General features: G+C 41.2%; 1 protein-coding gene across 1 annotated transcript; it reads left to right on the top strand.

Moving 5' to 3' along the window:
* The first annotated feature begins 19,682 nt into the window (after nt 1–19,682).
* Nucleotides 19,683–21,915, top strand: LOC133906949 (homeobox-leucine zipper protein HOX23-like). The gene is made up of 2 exons (XM_062348915.1): nt 19,683–20,413; nt 20,978–21,915. The coding sequence occupies exons 1-2, from the start codon at nt 19,760–19,762 to the stop codon at nt 21,365–21,367; spliced, it is 1,044 nt and encodes a 347-aa protein (XP_062204899.1). The 5' UTR covers nt 19,683–19,759; the 3' UTR covers nt 21,368–21,915.

Here is a 21,915-nt window from a genome sequence, read left to right as displayed (position 1 = left end):
AGTTTCAGCCGGAGCACCTATATTTGGCTTCATGGTTACTTTGTCTGGATCATGTTGTTTACTTTATTAGCATTTGTTTTCATATTCCTAGCTCTAGCTCTAATAAGGATTGCAATCTTTTAGTGTCTAGATTAGTTCGAATGTTGGTGATTTGCATGTTTGTCTTTGTGTTCTGTAGACATTTAACTTTGAAGACTAAATCAACCAAATTTGAGCATGCATATTTTTTTTAACAATGAAACCCATTTCCACGATCTTCTTTGAAGGCAGGATCGAGCGAGACCGTTCCGTACGTATCTGTGCGAGCGCTCGAGCTCAAGCGTGGATTGATTCAAGCACTAGGGTCGTGCGAGCGCCGTGCTTACCAACCGAGCTAGTGTCCGGATGCATTTGAGCATGCATATGAGCCGGTGTTAACAGTATGGGCTGGAAACATTAATCGCCACCCACCAATAGCGCCAATGTGGCCTGGTTCGTAAATCTCTCGGTGGATAAGTTTGAAATTTTGGATGAATTTTTTGCAAAAATTCTAAATCTGATGTAATTTATCTAGAACGATTATCTTGCTGGACATCATTAGCGGCGGCGGCTGAGACCTGAGGAGACGCAGCCTTTGAGGATGGTTCATGAGTTGGGCTTGGGGTGGCCGAGAAGATCCTGGCCCAAATTAAAAATCCTGTCCTGCTGGCCTAGTTTGTATATTATTATGTTTCACAATGCCACTAAGGACTCGTATGGAAAGTAGCACAAAAAAAATTAGATTTTTTGGAACTGTAAAACTGCTAGAAATTTTGTAAAACTGCTTTGTTCAAATAACCTATGAAACTTGGGACTACAAATGGAGGCTTGCTTTCAAGGCTTACCTATATTGTGTAATTTGCGTCTCGATACCCGTCTTGCATCCATGGATGTCCAATTCCTCTACAATTGGCTCAGGCGAGGGGAAGGGAAGGGGGTTACGCTCTATTGAGAAGTTGGCCTTGGTCGATCCAACACCTCCGGTCCTTCGCCACGTGTCACGTGAGCTTCTTCCCTTTTTCCTCTCCCTTAACTCCCTTGCCTCCTCCTCTTTCCCTTAACTCCCCTGCCTCCTCCTCTTGTCCGCCGCCGGTGGTGACCCTTGAGCTACATTGCATCTCGCGTCCCTGCCCCACAACCGTCCTTTTGCAGCAACCATCCGCTCGCCCTGTTGCTGCTGACCACTTCACGGAGAACGTGTGTAAGAAGATGGGATGGCTGCACAGAATATGAAGCATTCAAGTTGGATCTTCAAATGAACGCTCCAGATGGACTCTATGGTGAAGGAAGAAAATATAACCAAAAGCCCAAAACTGCAGGACATGACCGCACAACACGTGGGACATTGGATCAGGCATCGACGGCGACCCATCGACTCGATGGGCGAATGGAAGGAAGAACATCTAAACACGCTCTGCTTTTGCACAAGTATGATCTGGGGCTCAGGGCCATTCATATTCCACACCTTCACAAAGGCCAGCTAGGTTCATTAGGTGAGAAACAAGTTAAAATATGTCTTAGTTTATATGTGATAAATGATTGATAATATTGTGATTTTTTTATTGATTTGAAGATTACACGAGCATATATATGTGTTGCAATTATGATCATAGTTAACCAAAGTTGCAGAAAAAATAGAGTTAGCGTGTTTATCTTTAAGTCCAGAAAAATTGTACACGCCGGATGATCCGATACTTAGGATTTTGTACATACGAAAGGTCCGGCATTCAAAAAAGGTTCACACCGGAGCTTTTCAACTCATAAGTAAAAATTGAGGTACACGCCGAATGGTCCGACGATGGAAAGCAATACATGTCAAAGCATTTCTTCCAGAGAGGTTGCAAATCGGCTTTGATAGACTTACATGCGCCGGATGGTCCGACGATAAGCAAATATACATGCCGTAGTATTTTGTCCTAGAGGAAAAGATTGAAGTGTGCATCGGATAATCTGGCGATGGAGTGAAGTGAACGCCGAAGTTTTTTCTTACAAAGAGGTTGCAAACTGGCTCTGATGGACTTGTACTCGCTGGATGGTCCGTCGTGCAACACCGGATGCTTCATCGGATCTTTTCTTGCAGAGACGGTGCAAGATGGCTGGTCCAGGGAAGAAGTATACATCTGATGGTCAGACGCACAGAAGTTGTGAACACCAAATCATTTGGCATTCATGATTTTTTGAGATGTGCATTGACTGAGGATTTTGATTATGGATTAATCTATAATAGAGTTGGAGATATGCGTTTGCTTATCTCATGATGTGCAGGTGATGGATGTAACTTAGCGGTCGATGACGAGATGATCGGGACTAAGCGAGGTGTCTGGTGCCAGACGATCGAGGATGCTGGGCAGAGTCAAGGGTGATCCTAGCTATGCAAATGAAGGTCAAGCAAAGTATGGAAGGGGTGATGAAGACGGCGTGTTGACAAAGTCAAACAAAGGGGATGTTTATGTAAGTGACGAGGCGGCTCGAGGGAACAGAAGCGGGAGAGACTTGCCGACGGTCAAGATCACAAGACAAAGTACACACGTCGATATCAGGATACTTGCTTAAGGTAAAAGCAAGTGACAGCAAGTCACGTTTTGAGAAGCGTGCGAGGACAATTTCGTGGTTTGGTCTCAAAACCGTGGAAGGATGGAGGACACATGGTATCATTGCGAAACCTGCGTCAAGGCAAAGCTAAGTTGTGAATGCACCTCGGCCGTTCGATGGATGGAGCGAGAAATAGACCAAAATGCTCCGATGTTAGGTAAGCTACCTCTCTAGACCTATAAATAGAAGAGTAAGGTTGTGTGGGAGGTACTAGGGTTTTAGAGGAAAGGAGAGAGGATTGCTTAGCCTAGGTGTAGGTGAGAGCTTTTGTAAGTAAAACTACTTTGTAATCTATCTAAAATTAGGCTAATCTTTGCAAGAAATTAAGTGCATATTTCCTTCAATGTTTATGTTCATCTTCTTTTAGTTTCCTTCTATTAGCTTCTTTGCTTTGTTACGAGCTTTCTCTTTTCGATTGAGATTTTTATTTTGGTTGATGAGCTAAGATTTTCCCACATTGAAGTTCTTCTTTCTGTTGATAGAGGTATAAAACTCACATACAAATGTATACAAGTGGGTTTTAAATTTTTTTTCCCACAAGATCATCAATTCGGAGAATTTCTTCTTCCGGTAATCTTTAGTTTGGAGCAAAGATTTAATCCATCAAGTTGTTTATGCGGCGATGACTCGTAGTATGAGTGTTAAGGGAACCTAGTGTTCATCTATATTCATGAGATTCAAGCTTTCTTTTATTGTAGCATGTATTTCTTAATATTTTGCTTTTACTTTTAGTTTTGAGATACGTTAAGTGATAAAATAGACAAAATCATCAAAGAAATTTATACGACCCATATTCACTCCGTTCTGATCACCGTTCTCATCCTAGTATCCTACACAGGGCCCTCTCTCTCATATACGTACGTACGTATGCATGGGCCCGGGCCCTATCACGTAATGGACCATACATATATGGATGCCTGAATTCGTAATCATCGTTGCAAGTACTTGCTCCGAGAATACTTCCAAGAACGTGCCATATGTGTACATATGGCCGGCTTAGCGTATATTGTTAGAAGTGTCTGTATGGTCCCTACTATAGTACTACATCGTGTACTCGTGTCTACCAGTGGTGTGTCGTAAGTCCTAACCTTCACAATGCTTGAATATATACGTACAAACACAAGTTCATGTATACACATCGTCAAGGTTTATTTTGGATTGCTTAATTTGTGTGCATATCTATCAAAATTAGCCCCGCTGTTAAAATACAATTTGAAATGATTCTCAAATCAAAAGCTATCTAGGCATTGCGACCAAATGTTCGATATAATTCTTTCTGCAAATGATATCGGACAATCCTAAATAATATATACTCCTATGCAAAATTAGTGACATTTTGGAGAGCGTGCAGTCACTAATTTCAAGTTTGGCCCTTAATATTATCTTATATACTTAAGATTCGTCATATGCAAATGGTATATAGTGGTTCCTCCCAAAGCATAATTTGAAAACATCTTAATTAGGTTTCAACCATATATTTCAGTAGATATCAATGAACGAACTTGTGTTTTGAGGATTGATTGCTTGGCCAAATTCAAAAATAGACAATATATACATCGTATATTGCAAAAACAGATAACATATCACTGTATTTAAAAATTTAGCATGTGTATTTGGCACCTCATTTACCAAAAACATGATTTTGACACATGAGATGCCGAATACAGCACTGTGCACTGTATTCGGCACATCAGATACCGAAAACGGACTGAGGTGTCGAATACGCTGCACAGTCACCTCAGGTGCCGAATACGCACGGGCAGCAGCGAAACGCATGGAGGCCACGCACGGAAGAAAGCTAGAAGCAAGCTAGTACGTATGTGTTTATGTTTTTTTATTTAATTCTCGATTTTATTTGGAGTACAAAAGTAGTCTAAAAATTCTAAATATTTTATAAGTAAATTAGAGTTCACTAGCAACCTGTTTTAATTTGTTTGATCCAAAAATCCTAAACCAATATTTAATTAAAATTCTCTAAATAAGCCTACTTTTATAAATTCTAGCAATTTTTAATGCCTCAAATAAATTCCTAAAATCTTGAAAAATTCACTAATATTCTTCTCATGTGATGTACTAATTTATAAAAATATTTTCAACCCTAGGTTATTTGGTGAAAAAGTAAGTTCCTTTATAATGCTCTATTTATAAGTATTTTATCATTTCTTATGATATTCTATTTTTAATTTAATTTGAATAAAATAAATTCAAACATGTACAAAACCTACAATCAAGTGCATAATATATAATGGGAGGCTTAATAGATGCATGACAAGAAGCTCAGTTATTGTGCTATTAATAACTGAGTTGGTTATGATGATTTTTTGATGAATTTACCATTTGATTGTAGGTTTCGTGCATGTTTGAATTTATTTTTATTCAAATTGAATTAAGAAGAGAATATCATATGAAATGATAAAAATGCATATAAATGGGACATTACAAAGAAACTTACTTTTTTACAAAATAATCTAGGGATCAAAATATTTTTATAAATTAGTACATCACATGAGAAGAATATTACTGAATTTATCTAGATTTTTTGGGAATTTATTTAAGACATTAAAAATTGCTAGAATTTATAAAAGTATGCTTATTTAGAGAATTTTAGTTAAATATTGGCTCATGCTTTTTAATCAAACCAATTAAAACATGTTGCTAGTGAACTCTAGTTTGCTTATAAAAATGTTTAGAATTTTTAGACGACTTTTGTACTTCCAAATAAAATCAAGAATTAAATAAAAAAAACATAAACACACACGTACTAGCTTGCTTCTAGCTTCCTTTCTTGCGTAGCCTCGATGCGTTCCGCTACTGCCCATGCGTATTCGGCACCTGAGGTGTTAAATACGATACACAGTGCTGTATTCGGTACCTCATGTGCCAAAATCATGTTTTCGGTAAATGATGTACCGAATACAAATGTTAAATTTGTAAATACGATATTATGTTGTTTATTTTTGCAATATACAGTGCATATATTGTCTATTTTTTAATCTAAACAAGTTAATCTAAAGAAGAAAATCATTTTCTATTAAATTTACATTTCATTTCTTCGCATGATGGGTAACCTGGGAGAACTAATGCTTGAACTTAGCCTTGACTGCTTTGATTGCCAGATGGACATCTTTGAAAACCCAATCATTCATGATCGTCCAAATACACTAGCACATTAAAATGATTACCTCCATTGAGAAAGGGACTGACAACTTGACCTTGAATCTTTCTAGAATTTGCAATGGTCTCAAGTGAATTTGATATGTTAAACCCAATAGGGCCCAACATTGCTTGGCAAAATTGCAGAGCAGAAAATAAAAGGTGTAATCTACTTTCTTCCATCTGCAAGATGCAGAGATCACATGTGTAAGAGGGAAGATACATATTCTTTTGATGTAAAAGTTCCCTTGTGTTCAGCATATCTTTAACAGAAGCTAGAAAAAAAAATTATGTTTCATTTGGCAGCAGGATTGCCATGTCAAATTGTAAATAGGATGAACTAGCCTATGCCCAATAATTATTTTATAAGCCCTTGCAGAGGAGTAAAAACTATTTCACTATAACCGAATAGGTCATCCGTACCGTCCTATTAGTGCCGGTTCTTAACATTCTGAGTTCAATCAATGATTGAGCCGGACTGAACCGACACTGATACTCATTATCAGTGCGAGTTCTAGTCAACAATTGGCACTAATACTTCAGTGCCAGTTCGTAAACATGGACCGGCACTGATAATTTTTATCATTGTCGGTTCGTTAGTAGGATCGGCACTGATACTCTTTGAGGTAGATCTGAAATTTTACAGAGATAAAACACATTCGTGAACAAGTCTGCATACGAGCTCTCAGCCTTATCTCCTTACCCCTCACCGATGGAGCTCTCTCTCTCTCTCTCTCTCTCTCTCTCTCTCTCTCTCTCTCTCTCTCTCTCTCTCTCTCTCTCTCTCTCTCTCAATGCATTCGCTGCCCGTGCTGCCTACAACCCTCCTCACCCTCCGCTCCCCACTGCCGTCCCCTCCCACGAGTAGTACTTGTCCAGCATGACTCTTTCTCCCCTCCCACCTCTCTGTCTCTGTTCATTGCTCGGTTCTTTTCTCCAATTGATAGTTCGCTACTGTAATAAACCTAGGTGGTGAGGAGAATAGCTGCACGCTTCTCGAGCTAGCGTAGTTGCTCGATGTATACGATTATCTCTACCCCGGAAAGGTGAGATCTTGCTTTCCTGTATTCGTTAAAAAGCTGCCCAAGTGGATCTGACAGAGCTAGTAGTTCCCAAGCTGCCTGAGAGGTGGGTACTTGGATGTGTGAGTTTCATGATTTCCTGTGTGTTAATTAGTCCAGTGAGAGTATCAACTCTTATAGTGGATCTAACGGTTATAGTGGTTCTGAAATTTCAGGTTTATGGGTTTGAGAGCTGCCATAGTCACCATGGCAATCTTGGTTTCCACATTTTTTGAACTGAAGATTTTGCCACACAGTCCGGCTCTTCTAGTACTACAGCCTAATTGTGCTCTTCGATCTGTGGATTGGTGAGTTTGTTGCAGATGATTTTTTGGTTCTCTAGTACTCTATTTTGATGTGAATTTGTTCAATTGTGGTAGTGATGTGGTTTGACCCTAAGTTTGTGGTGGCCTGGTGGGTGAAGTGAGAATTAATGAGGCTTGTACGCATCGATCTATTGTGTGTAACATGTTTGGTTGATGAATTGGTGAGTCATATTTGGAGGTACAGTCTCTGATCTGCTCTAATGTTGGGTTGTGCGAAATGTCGGAGGTGAAACATGGAAAGCTAGATGTGTTTTTGATACGTGATTTCTATGGGACAATGCTATTTGTGAGGAAACGTCTAAATAGTAGTCGAGCTAATCATTAGGATGATCATTTTTCATAATTACACAATGATTAATCCGAATATCATTTCGGTAGTCCCGACATGTGTTTACTTTCAGGATCAGAACACACGTCTTTATAACAAACACATCATCACAAGACATAATAAAGAGTGAATAATTAAATTAAGTTACAAGTCTTTAAGTATATTAACTTTACAACAAGATACATAACCTGAACATTTGTTAGAGTAGTTACGTAATGGAATAAGTTATATGACGATAAAAGATGGGTAGCATCGTTTGCCCTAGGGCACCACCCCAAAATAATAACACGCGAGTAGAGTAGCATTACTCTTGCCCGTCGCTAATATCGGCGGGTGTAAAGTAGCTAAAAAAATAAATCTTTCTCACCTGAAAAGCAAACAAAACACGTGAGTACGAAGGTACTCGCAAGACTTAATCTATAATGGATACTTATAAATAGCCTAACTCCAAGGAGAATGCATATGGGTAATTAGCAAGGACTCAGCCATAAAGTTTAAGTAACTTCATATGCAAAAGCGATTTAGACTCAAGTGTAAGCATCTACACGTAACCAAAACACCCTTGTAACCTGAGATCATCAACATAACAAAGTTGTAACTTATACCATATCAACTCCTTATCAACACCATCAACCACTTCTCAACATACCATTACAACATCCCGATATCAAAAACTCTACAATTGATGTAAATGGACGGAAGGATGCTCATAACCAAGAGCCCAGCAATTCAAATTATTTTTACATCCTACAGGGGTACATCTTTACCCACACGACACGAGAACCATTCAACTTGTGTCACCCGCTAAAGTGTACACAAAGGGGTACCCATGTCAACCTTTTCCAATTGAGCCCTGACCATTTGAACATGTACCTATATGTGCGGAGGTACACTAGGGCTACTCCCGGAGAACCTTAGTTACGCCTAAAGGTGTGGAGGTAACTAGAACTACTCTTTGAGTAAATTAGATACATCTACAAGCCTATTATGCCTACAACAACTTTACAATGTTACCTCTACAAGTCTATTATGACAACGACACCATAGGCCAACAAGCCAAAAGGTCACAACTACAAAAGGTAGTCGGCTTATCTTACCATTATATCAACATGTGGTAAGTACGAAAAGTACCAAACCAACTACAATAACAGTCGGTCCTTAAATGATTCAAGCGGCCTAATAGCATCCGAGACTCCCTTCTCGAGCCTCATTGCCCGTCCGAACCTCGCTTCATCTTTACTAACTTACACATCCCTCAATCATCATTGTCTTTGTGAATAAAAGTAAGCCCTAAGCTCGCAAACGATGGTCGAACCATCGCTTGACTTCTACCGATGATCTAAGCCTTGCTAAGCATAACATATTCATTTTAAGTTAGACCATTGAGTGCTATACATATGGTTATAATATATCAAAGGATAACAATACCAAGGAAGGGTAATGCAATAATTAGGATCTACTCTCCAAAACCCGATATCGACTAAGTATCATGTGTGACATACATATAGCATACTTTATCAAATTAAAGACAACATATGATCCAAAATAATGGGTGTAAAATGTTTAGATGCTTGCATTGATCAAGTGCTTCACACACAATATCACAATCAGGTTCCACCTCAAGAATACCTCCATCTCTCTCCGGTTCATCGACCGCTAAAAGAAATAACGGTGCATCACAATTAACGCGATGAAATGCTATGATACATCCACCAAATACCATGAAAAATGAATGGAATATGAGATGCCAAGTAGAATATGATGGAACAAGAATCATATGAATTAAAGTACGAAAGTTCATGGTATAAAAGATTTATTTAAGGTTTGTTCAAAAAGGATCGTAATTAAGCTAGCTATTAAGATTAAATGAGCTTCACAATTTAAACAGCACTTTCATACCAAATTATATTTTTCCTAGATATTATTGATCATAATATGAATTTTCCAAGTGGTTTCATAATCTTAGGACATTGCATTAATTAACTGTGATTTAATTAAGCCAAAACATATTTAAATAATTAATTAATTGTAAAAATGGATTCTGGAGTTCCACATTTTTAACATGTAGTTCAAACTCATACAAAGATAATGAAATTGGTCTCATAATGTTTGGAGTTCTTATGAATTAAATATGAAATTTACAAGCTATCAGCAAAGTAAATGAAAAAAGAAAAATGTTTGATGCACAATAGAATTTGGAGGGTCCAGGTTGAACTCGGAACCTGTGGGTGAACCTCTGGGTGGGGGTCCTCTGTTAAAAATTATTTGGATTAATCCAGAACCTCCGGGTTGTAGCAGAATGTGAATTTTTCGATAATTCTTCGATCGATTCGACTTCCATATTAAAGTCTAATCCACATAAACATGTATTGACACTAATGCATGAATTCTAAACATGATTTACCCACTCTACAAGCTCAAATCACTATCTCTACTCATCCAAACCTTCCTTCTATCTCTAATGCCTCAAGAACACAATGCTACTTCGCCATTCCTTGATTGCAGCCCACAAATCCCATCAAAATACCAACTAATTCATGCATCATCACATGGAAAACCTAGGAGAAACCCAAGGTGCTTTCCCAAGGTTTGTGGCTTTCGATTTGGGGAAGAATCGAAGGAAAATCATGGAGAATGGAAGACAAGGTGCTGCTAAAATTTTAGAACAAAGTGGTGACGAAAAATAATTTGCAAAACCTTCAAAACTTCATGCATGCAAGAATTTCTTGGATGGATGGAGAACTAAAGAGGTGGGGAACATGATAGAATCACATGCATACATTGATTTTGCTCTTGAGAGAGGAAATTTAGTGGAGAGCTTGAGGGGGGGGGGGGGGGGTAGAGGAAGAACAGCAGCTCCCCTTCCTCTTTGCTAGCTCAGGCGGAGTGAGGGAGTGAGAGAGTGAGCACGTGAGAGAGGGGGCAGGGGTGAGGGGCTGCTGGTGCTGAAGAAAAAGGAGAGGTGTGGGCCGGCCAACTCAAGTGGGCCCCATTTGCTAGATAGATAAGCTATATTACTGCTGAAAATCCTATTCTTCCATCCTCCTTTTCATAACCCAAACCTAGGTGCTCTAGTGCTCCAAAAATACTACGAATTTTTCTACCGCAGATACAAAATGAGATGAACCCATTTAAAATGGATTCAATCACAATGCTTACGCGGAACTAAAACAAAAGAAGAACTCTAACGTCGGGTATTTCATAATACTTAGAAATTTTTAAACCACCAAAAGAAATTAACAAACACTCAACAATTAGAGATTATGCTTATGATGCATGATTGTGTTTAATGACATTATTATAGAATTGAGACTTGAAAATATTGATATATCTGGTTGATCCATTCGATTTTGTAATATGATGTTAGTACTCTGCAAATCAGCAAGTGCATTGGTTCCATGCATACACGCTGAAATCATTTTATTTCTAAAATGTGAGTTTTTTTTTTGTCGTGTAATATGTATCAGTGCCGGTTGGTTTTAGGAACTAGCACTTATAGTGCCAATATCAGTATCGGTTCTCTGTTAGGAACCGCCATTGATACTGCAAGTATTAGTGTCATTTCTCTGTTAGGAACTGGCACTAATACTGATTATCAGTGCCGAGTAATCAGTTTTTGGTTCAAAAATTGTCACTGATAGCGTTTTTGAGTCGGCACTAATGACTATTTCTGTAGTAGTGTTTCCCCATAGGTAAGACCAGTTGTCTAGATCATCTGAGAGATTTACATTGTTTAAGTGGATTTCCAACTTATGCAATTGCTCAAAAGCTTGAACTGATAGAGGGAGGTTGAACAAATGATAGAGGTGATTAAAAGCTACTGCAGATTGTATAGTGATAATGTGGGGGAATCGTCCAAACAGTATTGTAGTTAATCACCAGGAGAATCATTACTCACAATCACAACCTCAATGATTAACCAGAATGTCATTGCGGTAGTCCTGACATGTGTTTACTTACAGGATCAAAACACATGCCTTTACAACATATAGCATCACAACACATCTTAAGAAAAAGCAAGTAATTAAATTACATTACAAATTCTTAAGGATTTACCAAGTTATTAAAATTTACAATAAAAGAGAGCTAGGAGAAGACTAAAATCTGCTCAACTCCTAACCTGTAAAAAAACTACGCAATGGAAGACTAAAACTATACAACAAAAGCAGGATGGAACCACATGCCCTTAGGCTCCGTCACAAAAGCACGCCAACAGAGTAGGATGCACTACTCATACCCGCCACCACTATCGGTAGACGTGAAGTAGCCAAAGACCAACTCCTCCTCACCTACAAAACCTGTAGAGCAACTGAGTACAAAGGTACTCGCAAGACTTAATCCATAATAGAAAACTTATAATTAGCCCGACTCCAAGGATCATACATTTGGATGTTAGCAAGAAAAACGGCCATATGGTTAAGTAAAATTTACATGCAAAAGCAACTTGACACATACATGTGTGAGCACCTAAACTTAACTAACAACAATACCACTATAACCTGTAAAAACCAACTGTACATAAATGTAACTAAAACCATAATGAATATATATGTAATACGAACCATCTCCACCATGACCAATCACAATCTACAACGGAACTCTACAATGGTGCACATGGATAGAAGGCATGCTCGCGACTGAGAGCGCGTTATTTTGAAATATTTTTACACTCTGCAGGGGATACTCCTTTACACGAGGACCATACGGCTTGTACCACCTGCTAAAATGTACACAAGGGGGTACTCGTGACAACCTTTCCCAATAAACCCCAACCATTTGATTTATGCATCGCTCAATGCAGAGATATCTAGACTACTTCTGGAACAAACTAGATACCTCTTCCAAACCCGTCCGCTCACACCGTCGATGTTTAGGTCCAAATGATCACAACTACAAAGGTATTCGGCTCATCTTACCATTAGATCGGCATGTGGTGAGTACGGTAAGTACTTAAGCCAACGACGGCCAACTATCGGTGCTTAACCGATGCAAAGCGCTCTACGGTATCCGGGCTCCTTCCCCGAACTACCCCAGAAACCTCCTCCAGGGCAGATGATACTCCTAACGCCGCTCACATCTCGTCTCATGCTCACCACTCATCAACTCATCATCAATATCATTGTGTAAGTAATTATTAAGCCTATGCTCACGAATGATGAAATATTTCACCGCTCGACTTATACCGTAAACATATGCAATACTAATCAACTCGTATCACATTTTAAGTTAGACATTAACATGATTATGTCCGGGCTACAAGGATATGGATCAACAACATTGAAGGAGCATGATTGAAGAGCAACAATGCATGCCAAAATATGTATGAAAACATGTTAGATGTGCAAGATACATGAATTAATGTCACACTAAGCAATCTAAACGAAGTCAGAAAAATATCAGGAGGCCAGAGTATCCGGGTTCCAGAGTATCCGGCCAACCTCCGGGAAAGGGTTCTCTGTTAGCTATTTTCGATTTAACTTGGAACCTCCGGATTGGTCCGAACTATTCGGGTCGTGCCAGACACTCCAGGTGAGGCTCCGGGCGAGAGTGCTTGGTAAAATCTACCGGTTTAACCCGGACCCTCCGGGCTTACCCGGATTATCCGGGTGGGGCAAACTTTGACATTCTAAAAAATCTTCCCTTGGGTGATTCAACTCGCATGACAGATCTTTGCTATATAAACATGTATATACCCTATCCAAAGGATTCTAGACCCAACTTGCACCCTAAACCATAACGATTTTTTAATATAATTCAATGGGCTTTTTACTGTTGAATCTGGAGTATCCGGGTTTACCCGAAGTATCAAGACTATCCAGAACAGTCGTTTTCGAGGGGATTTTGGGGTCGATTTGATTTGCGAGCCACAACAAGTCTAAGGGAAACATGCTAGGGATAGTTCAAAGAGTCTGGAACTCACTCATCAACCTAGCAACACGACTTCATAGCTCAAATTCGTCCAAAACTACATTTTGCTCTAAAAACTCAAGAACATCTAATAAACTCAAGAACAACTCGATTCCTCCATGAAAACGAAAATGAATTGGATAGATGAGTAGCTTATGAGCTTGTGATCGTGTGGATACCACATGCATACCTCAAATCCTTCTTTTGAGGTTGGATTTTAGGGAGAGGGAGAGAATGCTTGAGAGAGAGTGAGAGGGGGAGCTCCTCCCTTGCTTTGGCTAGTTGGAGAGGGAGAGGGAGGCATGGGGGAGTGAGGGAGAGAGAGAGGGAGCAGTGGCTTGCCCCTCTAGGTGGTTAAAGAAAGGGTCCATTTTAATTACGAATTTTATTATTTTCTCTTCCGAATTTATTTATCTCATCCAACTGACTTTAGATGAATTGCATTAACGTTCTCAAATAAAATTACACAAAATTAAACATAATATTTAAGAAGTGTGATTATACTTAATTGTGTAATTAAGGATTTAGGACGTGACAAATAAAATCCTTCTTGTAGAAAGAAAATAATTCAGAAAAATTTTGACTTGGGATAATTCCATCCCACATATCATTCCAGAAAAGCACATAATTCTCATCACCAACATGAGCAGTGGCAATGCATTTGTAAGTATCTACCAGTTTTACTATGTCTCTCCACAAAAAGATCTCTTTTTCCTCGAGCCAGGAAATTGTCCATCGTAGTAACAATTATTCCACAACAGATGAACCCATGGAAGATCTGCCACGTTATAAAATTTGTGTAAGTGTAAGGAAACAACTTTTCGAATTAATGGAGTGGTGCACAAGCTAGACAGAACACCGCATAGTTGGAACTTGGAACCAAGCAGTTATATATTTGCATTGGATCAATATATACTTTGTCTTTTCACCATTGCATGTACTTCCTCCGGTTATAAATACTTATCGTTTTTTATTTTTTACGGTTTTTTTGCAATTTTGATTATTATTTTCTATTAAAATATTATTATAATATTTAATAAAATTATAAAATTATAAAATTATATTTTAAAGATAAATCTATATGTGTTATTTTTAATTTTTTTAACTAAATATTTTGAAAACTATTGACGATCAAAGTTTTAAAAGTTTGATCGAATTTTAGTCAAAGCAATAAGTATTTATAACTGAAGAGTATATCTTGGAGCTGTTAGAATCATCTCAAGTTAAAACATGGTTGCGCATCCTATATATGCATCAGCGAACGGTGGAAAATCATTTGGATTAATGATGGCTCAATGCAAATCATGTCAGAATTTGTTTTCAGTCAGTCAGTGCAGTGCAGTGCAGTTCTATAGAGATTGTGCGTCTAGATGCCCATTCTTAGTGTAAGAGAAAATTGGGCATCGTTCCATGCCAAAACAAAGGCATGGGTTTCATATTAAATATATATGATCGACTAGCTATAAATATAAATAGGTTTCATGGAATTACCTATAAATTTCATGGAAGGACGTCGGGGGCACAATGCAGATAGGGTATAGCTCATCATTCTTCTTTTTAAGAAAAGGGACTTGAAAATTAAGGTTGTGAAAAGCGTGGGTAAGCAGCAAGAGGTGTAGAGACTACTACATATATAAAGAAATTAAAAGTTGGAAATGCAGCCCTTATGGTCCCCAGTTATCTTGGCAGTTAGCTCTGTGCTGTGTATATAGTCCTCAATTTTGCAGTGCTACTGCATGCACTCGTGCCCCAATTGGTTGCAAGTCCGAAATAGAGAAAGGGAGTGAGTAGGTGTTGGTTTGGGATTAGTGCGGGGCTGGTTTAGAGATTTAGATGGAGTGGTGTGGGGTGGGTTTTGCTTCCGCCTGTTCTTACCTGCATGTCTTTTGTCCTGTTCTGCCTCATCTTGAGATCGGTGAAATTTTTCTTGCCCCGCACCGCCCCGTCTCATAGAGTTTTGATTTTGACCCAACCCGACTCGCTCCGATTAAAATTATTAAAAAATTTAAATCAAATTTAATTAGAAGATAATAGCTACCACAACATACAAATAAATAAATAATTATATGTAAAATTCACGAGACCTAATATAACATGACAATAGTTACATACATATATTAATTTATAAAAAATTCATTACAAAAGGATATTACACTTAATAAAGCATGCATGTAACATTTACTCCAGGGTAGAAAGGGGTGAGGCGGGGCAAAACTTGACCTGCCCCTGCCCCTATCATGCCCCGCCCTGATCGATACCCCGTCCTGTCTTATCCCAACTAAGACATGGTGGATGGAGACTCGACGGGTCGGATGAAGGCTTAGACCTCTAGGCTGATTTGAAGGGCTTCGGCTTTAGATTTTACAGCTATAGCTTGTTAATTTATTGTTTAGGATATCAGCACGTCAAAATATATCTCTGGCCATTGCCTTTTCCATTATATGTCAGTAAAGCATACCCGAAATATAATAGTATCCAAATACTTTTGATGGCAAATCCATTAATATAATTTTTATTATTTGACAACTCTAAATATTTTAAGCATACTTGTGGTCGAAATTTAAAACATATGCATAGTGGCATTCTAGGATTGCAAACGAAAATGAACGGCATACAAATGTCTTCAACGTTACTGCTTCTATGATGAACATCAAACTTTTGACCAACCACGTATCTGTGATTCCTTGTAATGAAGTATAAATTGTTGATTATCTGATTAATTTCACGCAAATTCCAGTTCTAAGCAGAGCTTTCGAAGTAATAGGACGAGAGTGAAAAACATCGGATAAGAATTCAGCAACAAATTAGAGAAATGTTTCCCTTAAAGGGTGGCAACAGGTCGAGCCAGATCAGGGTCCTGCAGGTTTTAGACCCGATAAGAATAGGTGAATTCATCCTGCGGGATCATCGGGTCGGGGCCTGCCTCAAATCAGGGTCAGGGCCAGGGGTGCATTTGCTCCCAAGGATGCCGCACGAGCCTCGAACCTAACCTGTGCGGCCATGGCGGCTCCTATGCTGCCGGCGGCCACCCCTCCCCCTCGCCTGCGGCCATGGCGTCGCACCAGGTCATCTCCTCCCTCCTCCGCTCTGCCTCTCGCCTCCGCGGTTCCTCATCCGCGCCATCGCCGATTTCGTACCTCGCTGATTCCACCGCTGTCGATCCCGATTCTATCGTTGCCGCTCCCGATTAGATTTCGGGTCTGCATTGTTACCATCAAGTGCCCCTCCCCACGCCGCCCAAGGTGGACAACAAGATCTGCATCCTCTCCTCCATCTGCGACCCATGCCTTGTCAACCTCCTTAGCTTCTCTGACCCCGGCCCCGGCCCAAGCCCTGTCGTGCGCCTACTCGTATTCGAGTACATGCCCAACGGCACGCTCTACGACTTGCTCCACTCCAACCTACGCCTGCCCTAGCTAGCCGCGCCACCTCCGTCTCGCACTCCAAAGCTCCAGAGCGCTCCACACGATCAACGACGCCGACTCGCCCATCATCCACCGTGACATCAAATCCATCAATGTCATGCTCGGGTCTCGGGTCCCTGTTAGAGCCGGGAACAGAAGTGAATTTATATCCGGTTGGATTTTCATATCCGAGTAGGATTTCAGATCAGATGCGTTTTTAATCCGTTGCCACCCCTGCTTCCCTATAGCAGCACGAATCGCCAAGGAGCCAGATGCAGGCCACCTGCACTCTATCGCAAGGGCCCGCAGTCCCATCCTCCCTTAGATTCCTGAACCTTTCCCTCCATGCATGGCCAGCAACCTGCCTCCCTCTAAAGTCTGGAACCATTTATTCTTATTTTCTTGTGATTCTCTCTCTAGCCAGCTCATTCCTCCAATTCTTTCTCTGTACTTTCCTATCCCCCTCCACTTCAACATCCATGCATGTTCCAAAATCCCTAGAGAGAGAAAAAAAGAAGTAGAGTATCTACACTAAGTATGTCACAACTCACTACATCTCGCCATTTGCACACTAAAATAAAGTGTTCTCACCAACTAAAGAATCATAAGAACATCACTTCTCAAATGTTTTGTTAATGAGACTATTTGAATTATCACCAATCTTTCTTTCCGAAAAAATCGTAACTGGACTCTTTCTGTTCCTTGCAGCAGCGCATTTTTGCGCATATGAGGATTATGATTCAGTCAGAAACACATATGACTCATGAGATTTCACAGGGTACACATTATGTCGAAGAGAGTTCTTGCACAATTAATTCATATACATGCAATTATATGCATGTCAATATCAGTTTTTTAAATGAAATAATGCATCAAACAAAGCGAGATGTCAAGTGAGCAGGAGAATAAACTAGTCAGAAGGTTCTCCAAAGCGATCTTGCTTCCCCTCCCCCTCACATGGCAGCCAGCAACTTGAAGCTCTCATCCGCATGGCGCGTACACAAAAATATTGCAGCAACCACCAGGATGCTAACTGAACACATGCAAGAATCTCCGGGCACGCCTTTGGAAGGATCATGTGGGCTTAGTTTAATCGCCTTTTCGATCCCGACTAAGCAGAAGGCGCCGAGGAGTTTAACAACTAATCATAGGGTTCTCAAGGTAGAAGAAAGGTTGGGTTGGGTTCCCGAGGAGAATGATAGGCTTTTCTGAGATGTTAATCGTCTGACTTCGGAACATCCTGTTGTGAGGTTCAGTACTGATGGATTTACTGTCAGAGAATTTGACCAGCTAGATCAGCGGTATTTAAATGTGCACATGAGGATTAATCTCCAAAGTCCTAAGTAATGTTCTGCCATGTCACTCTGTGGGCCCCTTATGAGTACTTAGAAGAATTACCATGATGTAAAATCTGCGTGATCGACACGTGTCTTTCGCCTATGTTAGTGCTGCTGATGCAACAGTCCCATTTTTTTTCTTATGGAAAACAACAACAACAAAATATCGTTAGCGTCATCGGATTCTATCTGATCCAATGGCTACTGGCTGCGCCTATATACATACTTCTTGAATGCGTGATATATGATTCGGTTTACAAACAAGCATCTACCTGGAATATGTACATTTAAAATATATCCAAAAGCAAAGAAAACAACTTTTTTCTAAATTACCGTGATACTTGAAGGGAGAAAAAAAAATTACAGAGGAAGAAGACAGCAGAGATTTTAATTTCGTTTTACAATTTTTTTTTTATTTATCAGCAAAAAGACTGAAATTCATGAAATTTTGTTAAAATTTTGGTCATTTTCGTCCTTAGCTTTATGGTCACACATATCAGTGAAAGAAAATTTTAAAATTAAATATTTTGTTTCTCTCTAAAATTTGTAAAATTTTAACGAAATTTTAATAAGAAAGATTGCAATTCGCTGTGCGCAGAGGGTGCTGAGATTGTAGCAGTACAACAGTCGTGCGTGGTTGGTACAGAACTAGAGAAGGAGACGCAGAGCAGTGCAGGAGCAGCAAACGTTGCATTGGTACGACTATTCCGTCGGGGGGCCACAGGAGTTGGATGCATGCATGTCAGATCAAGCCTACTTCGGTACAAAAATTTTATCCGTAACTTCTTGCTCCATCCAATTGCCTCACAACTGACAAGTTCACCGTGCATGTAAATCACAATTTTACAGACTTTATCAGTAGGCTGGATGTCGTCATAATATCTTGTTCATCCTGAAATTCTCTCTGGTCACCATCCTGAAATTCTCTCTGAATCATGTTTAGCGTTATAAAACCAATATTATCACGCCTAATTTTAGATTTTACTAAGAGACTAACCGATTACATAACCAGCCGTCACCACCACCTTCACCCCTCCTCGCCACTATCCATCATTATCCCCTTCTTGTGTCAGTGTCTCACTAACATGATACGCTGCCATCCACATTTCTTCCTACCCCTCGCCTCTCTCGGTAGTTGCAATCCTACTTGCTTGCCGCCGTCAACTCCCGCCTCTCAACACCAAAGGTGGAGATTTTGATGCCTAAATCTATAATCAAATTAATAACAAGAAAATTTGATAGAAATCCAACAATTTTTAGGTGAACGATTCTTCCTATATTTACTTTCTTAATATCAAAATCTCTTTAATTTTATAAGAAAAACAGCAACCTCCATCTTATATATAAGGAATTTGCATCCATACTACCAATTTAGATATATTTTTTATCTATATTATCAGCTATGTCAATGATAAGTGGGATCTAATCCTACATATCTGTGACACAAGCTAGTGATATGGATAAAAAGTACATTTAAAATGATAGTATACATAAAATTATTTCCAATTATTTCCATTTCCTCTCCTCTTCCTCCTCTGCCTCTCTGTCACACTCTCAACCAACCTACTTCTTTCTCTCTCCTCTCTCTTATTGATAAAACTCCCCCAACCCCAATGCTCCTCTCGCTCCTGTGATGAAGCCAATGGCCACCAATGGCATGCCGCCCTCCTTCTTCCCCGCAAACTTCCTCCTCCAAATGCAGCAGCCCTTCCCTCACCACCACCCCCAGCAGCAGCAAGAGCACCATCACGATGACCACGAGCTCCATCTCCTGGCTCCCCCTCCTCCCTCCCTCAACGCCTTCCTCCACGACTTCGGCGGCGCCATGGCAGCGCCGCCCCCGCCAATGCTGGCCGGCGGCATCGGCAAGCCGCCCATGTACCTTTCCGACGGCGTGGACGACGACGACCTCCACCACGCCCCGGGGACGGACGGCGCGCACCTGCAGGGGCAGGACGGGGCGGCGTCCGACGACGACGACGAGGGGTCCGCCGCGGCGGGCGGCGGGTGCGGCGGGGAGCGGAAGCGCCGCCTGAGCGTGGAGCAGGTGCGTACACTGGAGCGGAGCTTCGAGGTGGCGAACAAGCTGGAGCCGGAGCGGAAGGCGCAGCTGGCGCGCGCGCTAGGGCTGCAGCCCCGGCAGGTAGCCATCTGGTTCCAGAACCGGCGCGCGCGCTGGAAGACGAAGCAGCTGGAGAAGGACTACGACGCGCTCCGCCGCCAGTTCGACGCCGCGCGCGCCGAGAACGACGCGCTCCTCGCCCACAACAAGAAGCTCCACGCCGAGGTATGTATCGCATGTACAAACACCAAGATCTACTAGCTACTAGTCCATTGTTCTTCATATTCTTCTTGCTTTTGGATCTTGATCAGTAGTCGCGTCAACAGTAACACTGGCATGATCCCAAGATTGTTCTTGAAAGTGATCTTGGTTGTTCTTGGCTGTCCGAATGATTGAGGGTGGTGAATACTTGATACAGAGTGAGAGCACTGACATGGTGTATTAGTAGTAGCAACAGTGAGATTAGGACTGAGTGCTACTGCTGCTGCTCTGATCCGTAGCTAGGTGATAGGATCCATGTGGGTTTCAGGGTCGTCTGCAGAAAGTGCGCGTGTCGGGATCGGTGCCGGCCATATGAACACTGCGCCTCCTGTCGGCCACCCATGAATCTCTCTCCTCTCTCTGCATGCAGCATGATTAGCCACTCGATCTACCAATCACCATCGCCCTTTTTCCGAGCCCACCGATGCATCTCGCTCCTTAATTTTCTTGGATTGTGGGTCTTTTGGCTGGACGCGATCCCGTCCATGTCGTCGTGTCTGTGTGCCTACTGAGCTTGGTTTCGGGCAGATCATGGCGCTCAAGGGAGGAGGGAGGCAGGAGGCGGCGTCGGAGCTGATCAACCTCAACGTCAAGGAGACGGAGGCATCCTGCAGCAACCGCAGCGAGAACAGCTCCGAGATCAACCTCGACATCTCCAGGCCTGCGCCGGCGCCGGCGCCCGCCGCGGATGAGAGCCACAACCACCGCGGTCTCCCGTTCTACGCCTCCGCCGTCGACCAGCTCCTGCAGCACGGCCACCCGTCCCAGCCCAAGGTGGAGCTCGGGCACGGCACCACGGCTGCGGACACGGCCGCGACGGCGGGTGGCAGCTTCGGCAGCCTGCTGTGCGGCACCGTCGTCGACGAGCAGCCACCGGCGTTCTGGCCATGGGCCGACGGCCACCACAACTTCCACTGATCGCGTCCGCAAGAATCAATACAATGCGATGCACGTTATGTATGATCAGACATTCAGAGTGAACGATCACTGAGTCCGGAGGAGATCAGTGGCACTATGAGGAATTCTTGAACAAATTAAAGATTGCGATTACTTAAATTTGCGCATGATTGATTGATCAGAGACTCGATCGAGAACCATTTGAGTTGAAATCAGGATTGAATGGGAGTAAGTCACGAGTGATTAGGGTTGGATGGATCGGTGTAGGTAGATTTTGGAGTTGACTAGTGATTAAGTTTTTTTTTTATTTTTACCTCAATCCTTTTTTTTGCTGTTTTATAATCATATATAAAGGATTACATTTGTGATCGATTATTATGTATAGGATTATGATAGTATCACTGGACTCTTGTGGAGTAGGAGCAGTACGGTGGTGTGCGGTTGGTGTTTGGCATGTGGACCTCACCTGCTTAGAGCCTACGAAACAGACAGCTTGTACAGACAGACTGTTGTGCTAGCTGTGCCCATTTGATCTTTTTTTAAGATAAAAGAAAAGGTGTCGGTCTCTC

Source organism: Phragmites australis, chromosome 24, assembly GCF_958298935.1.
Source record: "Phragmites australis chromosome 24, lpPhrAust1.1, whole genome shotgun sequence".
NCBI classification, from domain to species: domain Eukaryota; kingdom Viridiplantae; phylum Streptophyta; class Magnoliopsida; order Poales; family Poaceae; genus Phragmites; species Phragmites australis.
Note: the sequence above shows the minus strand (reverse complement) of the source record. Positions and strands in the feature narration are given on the sequence as shown.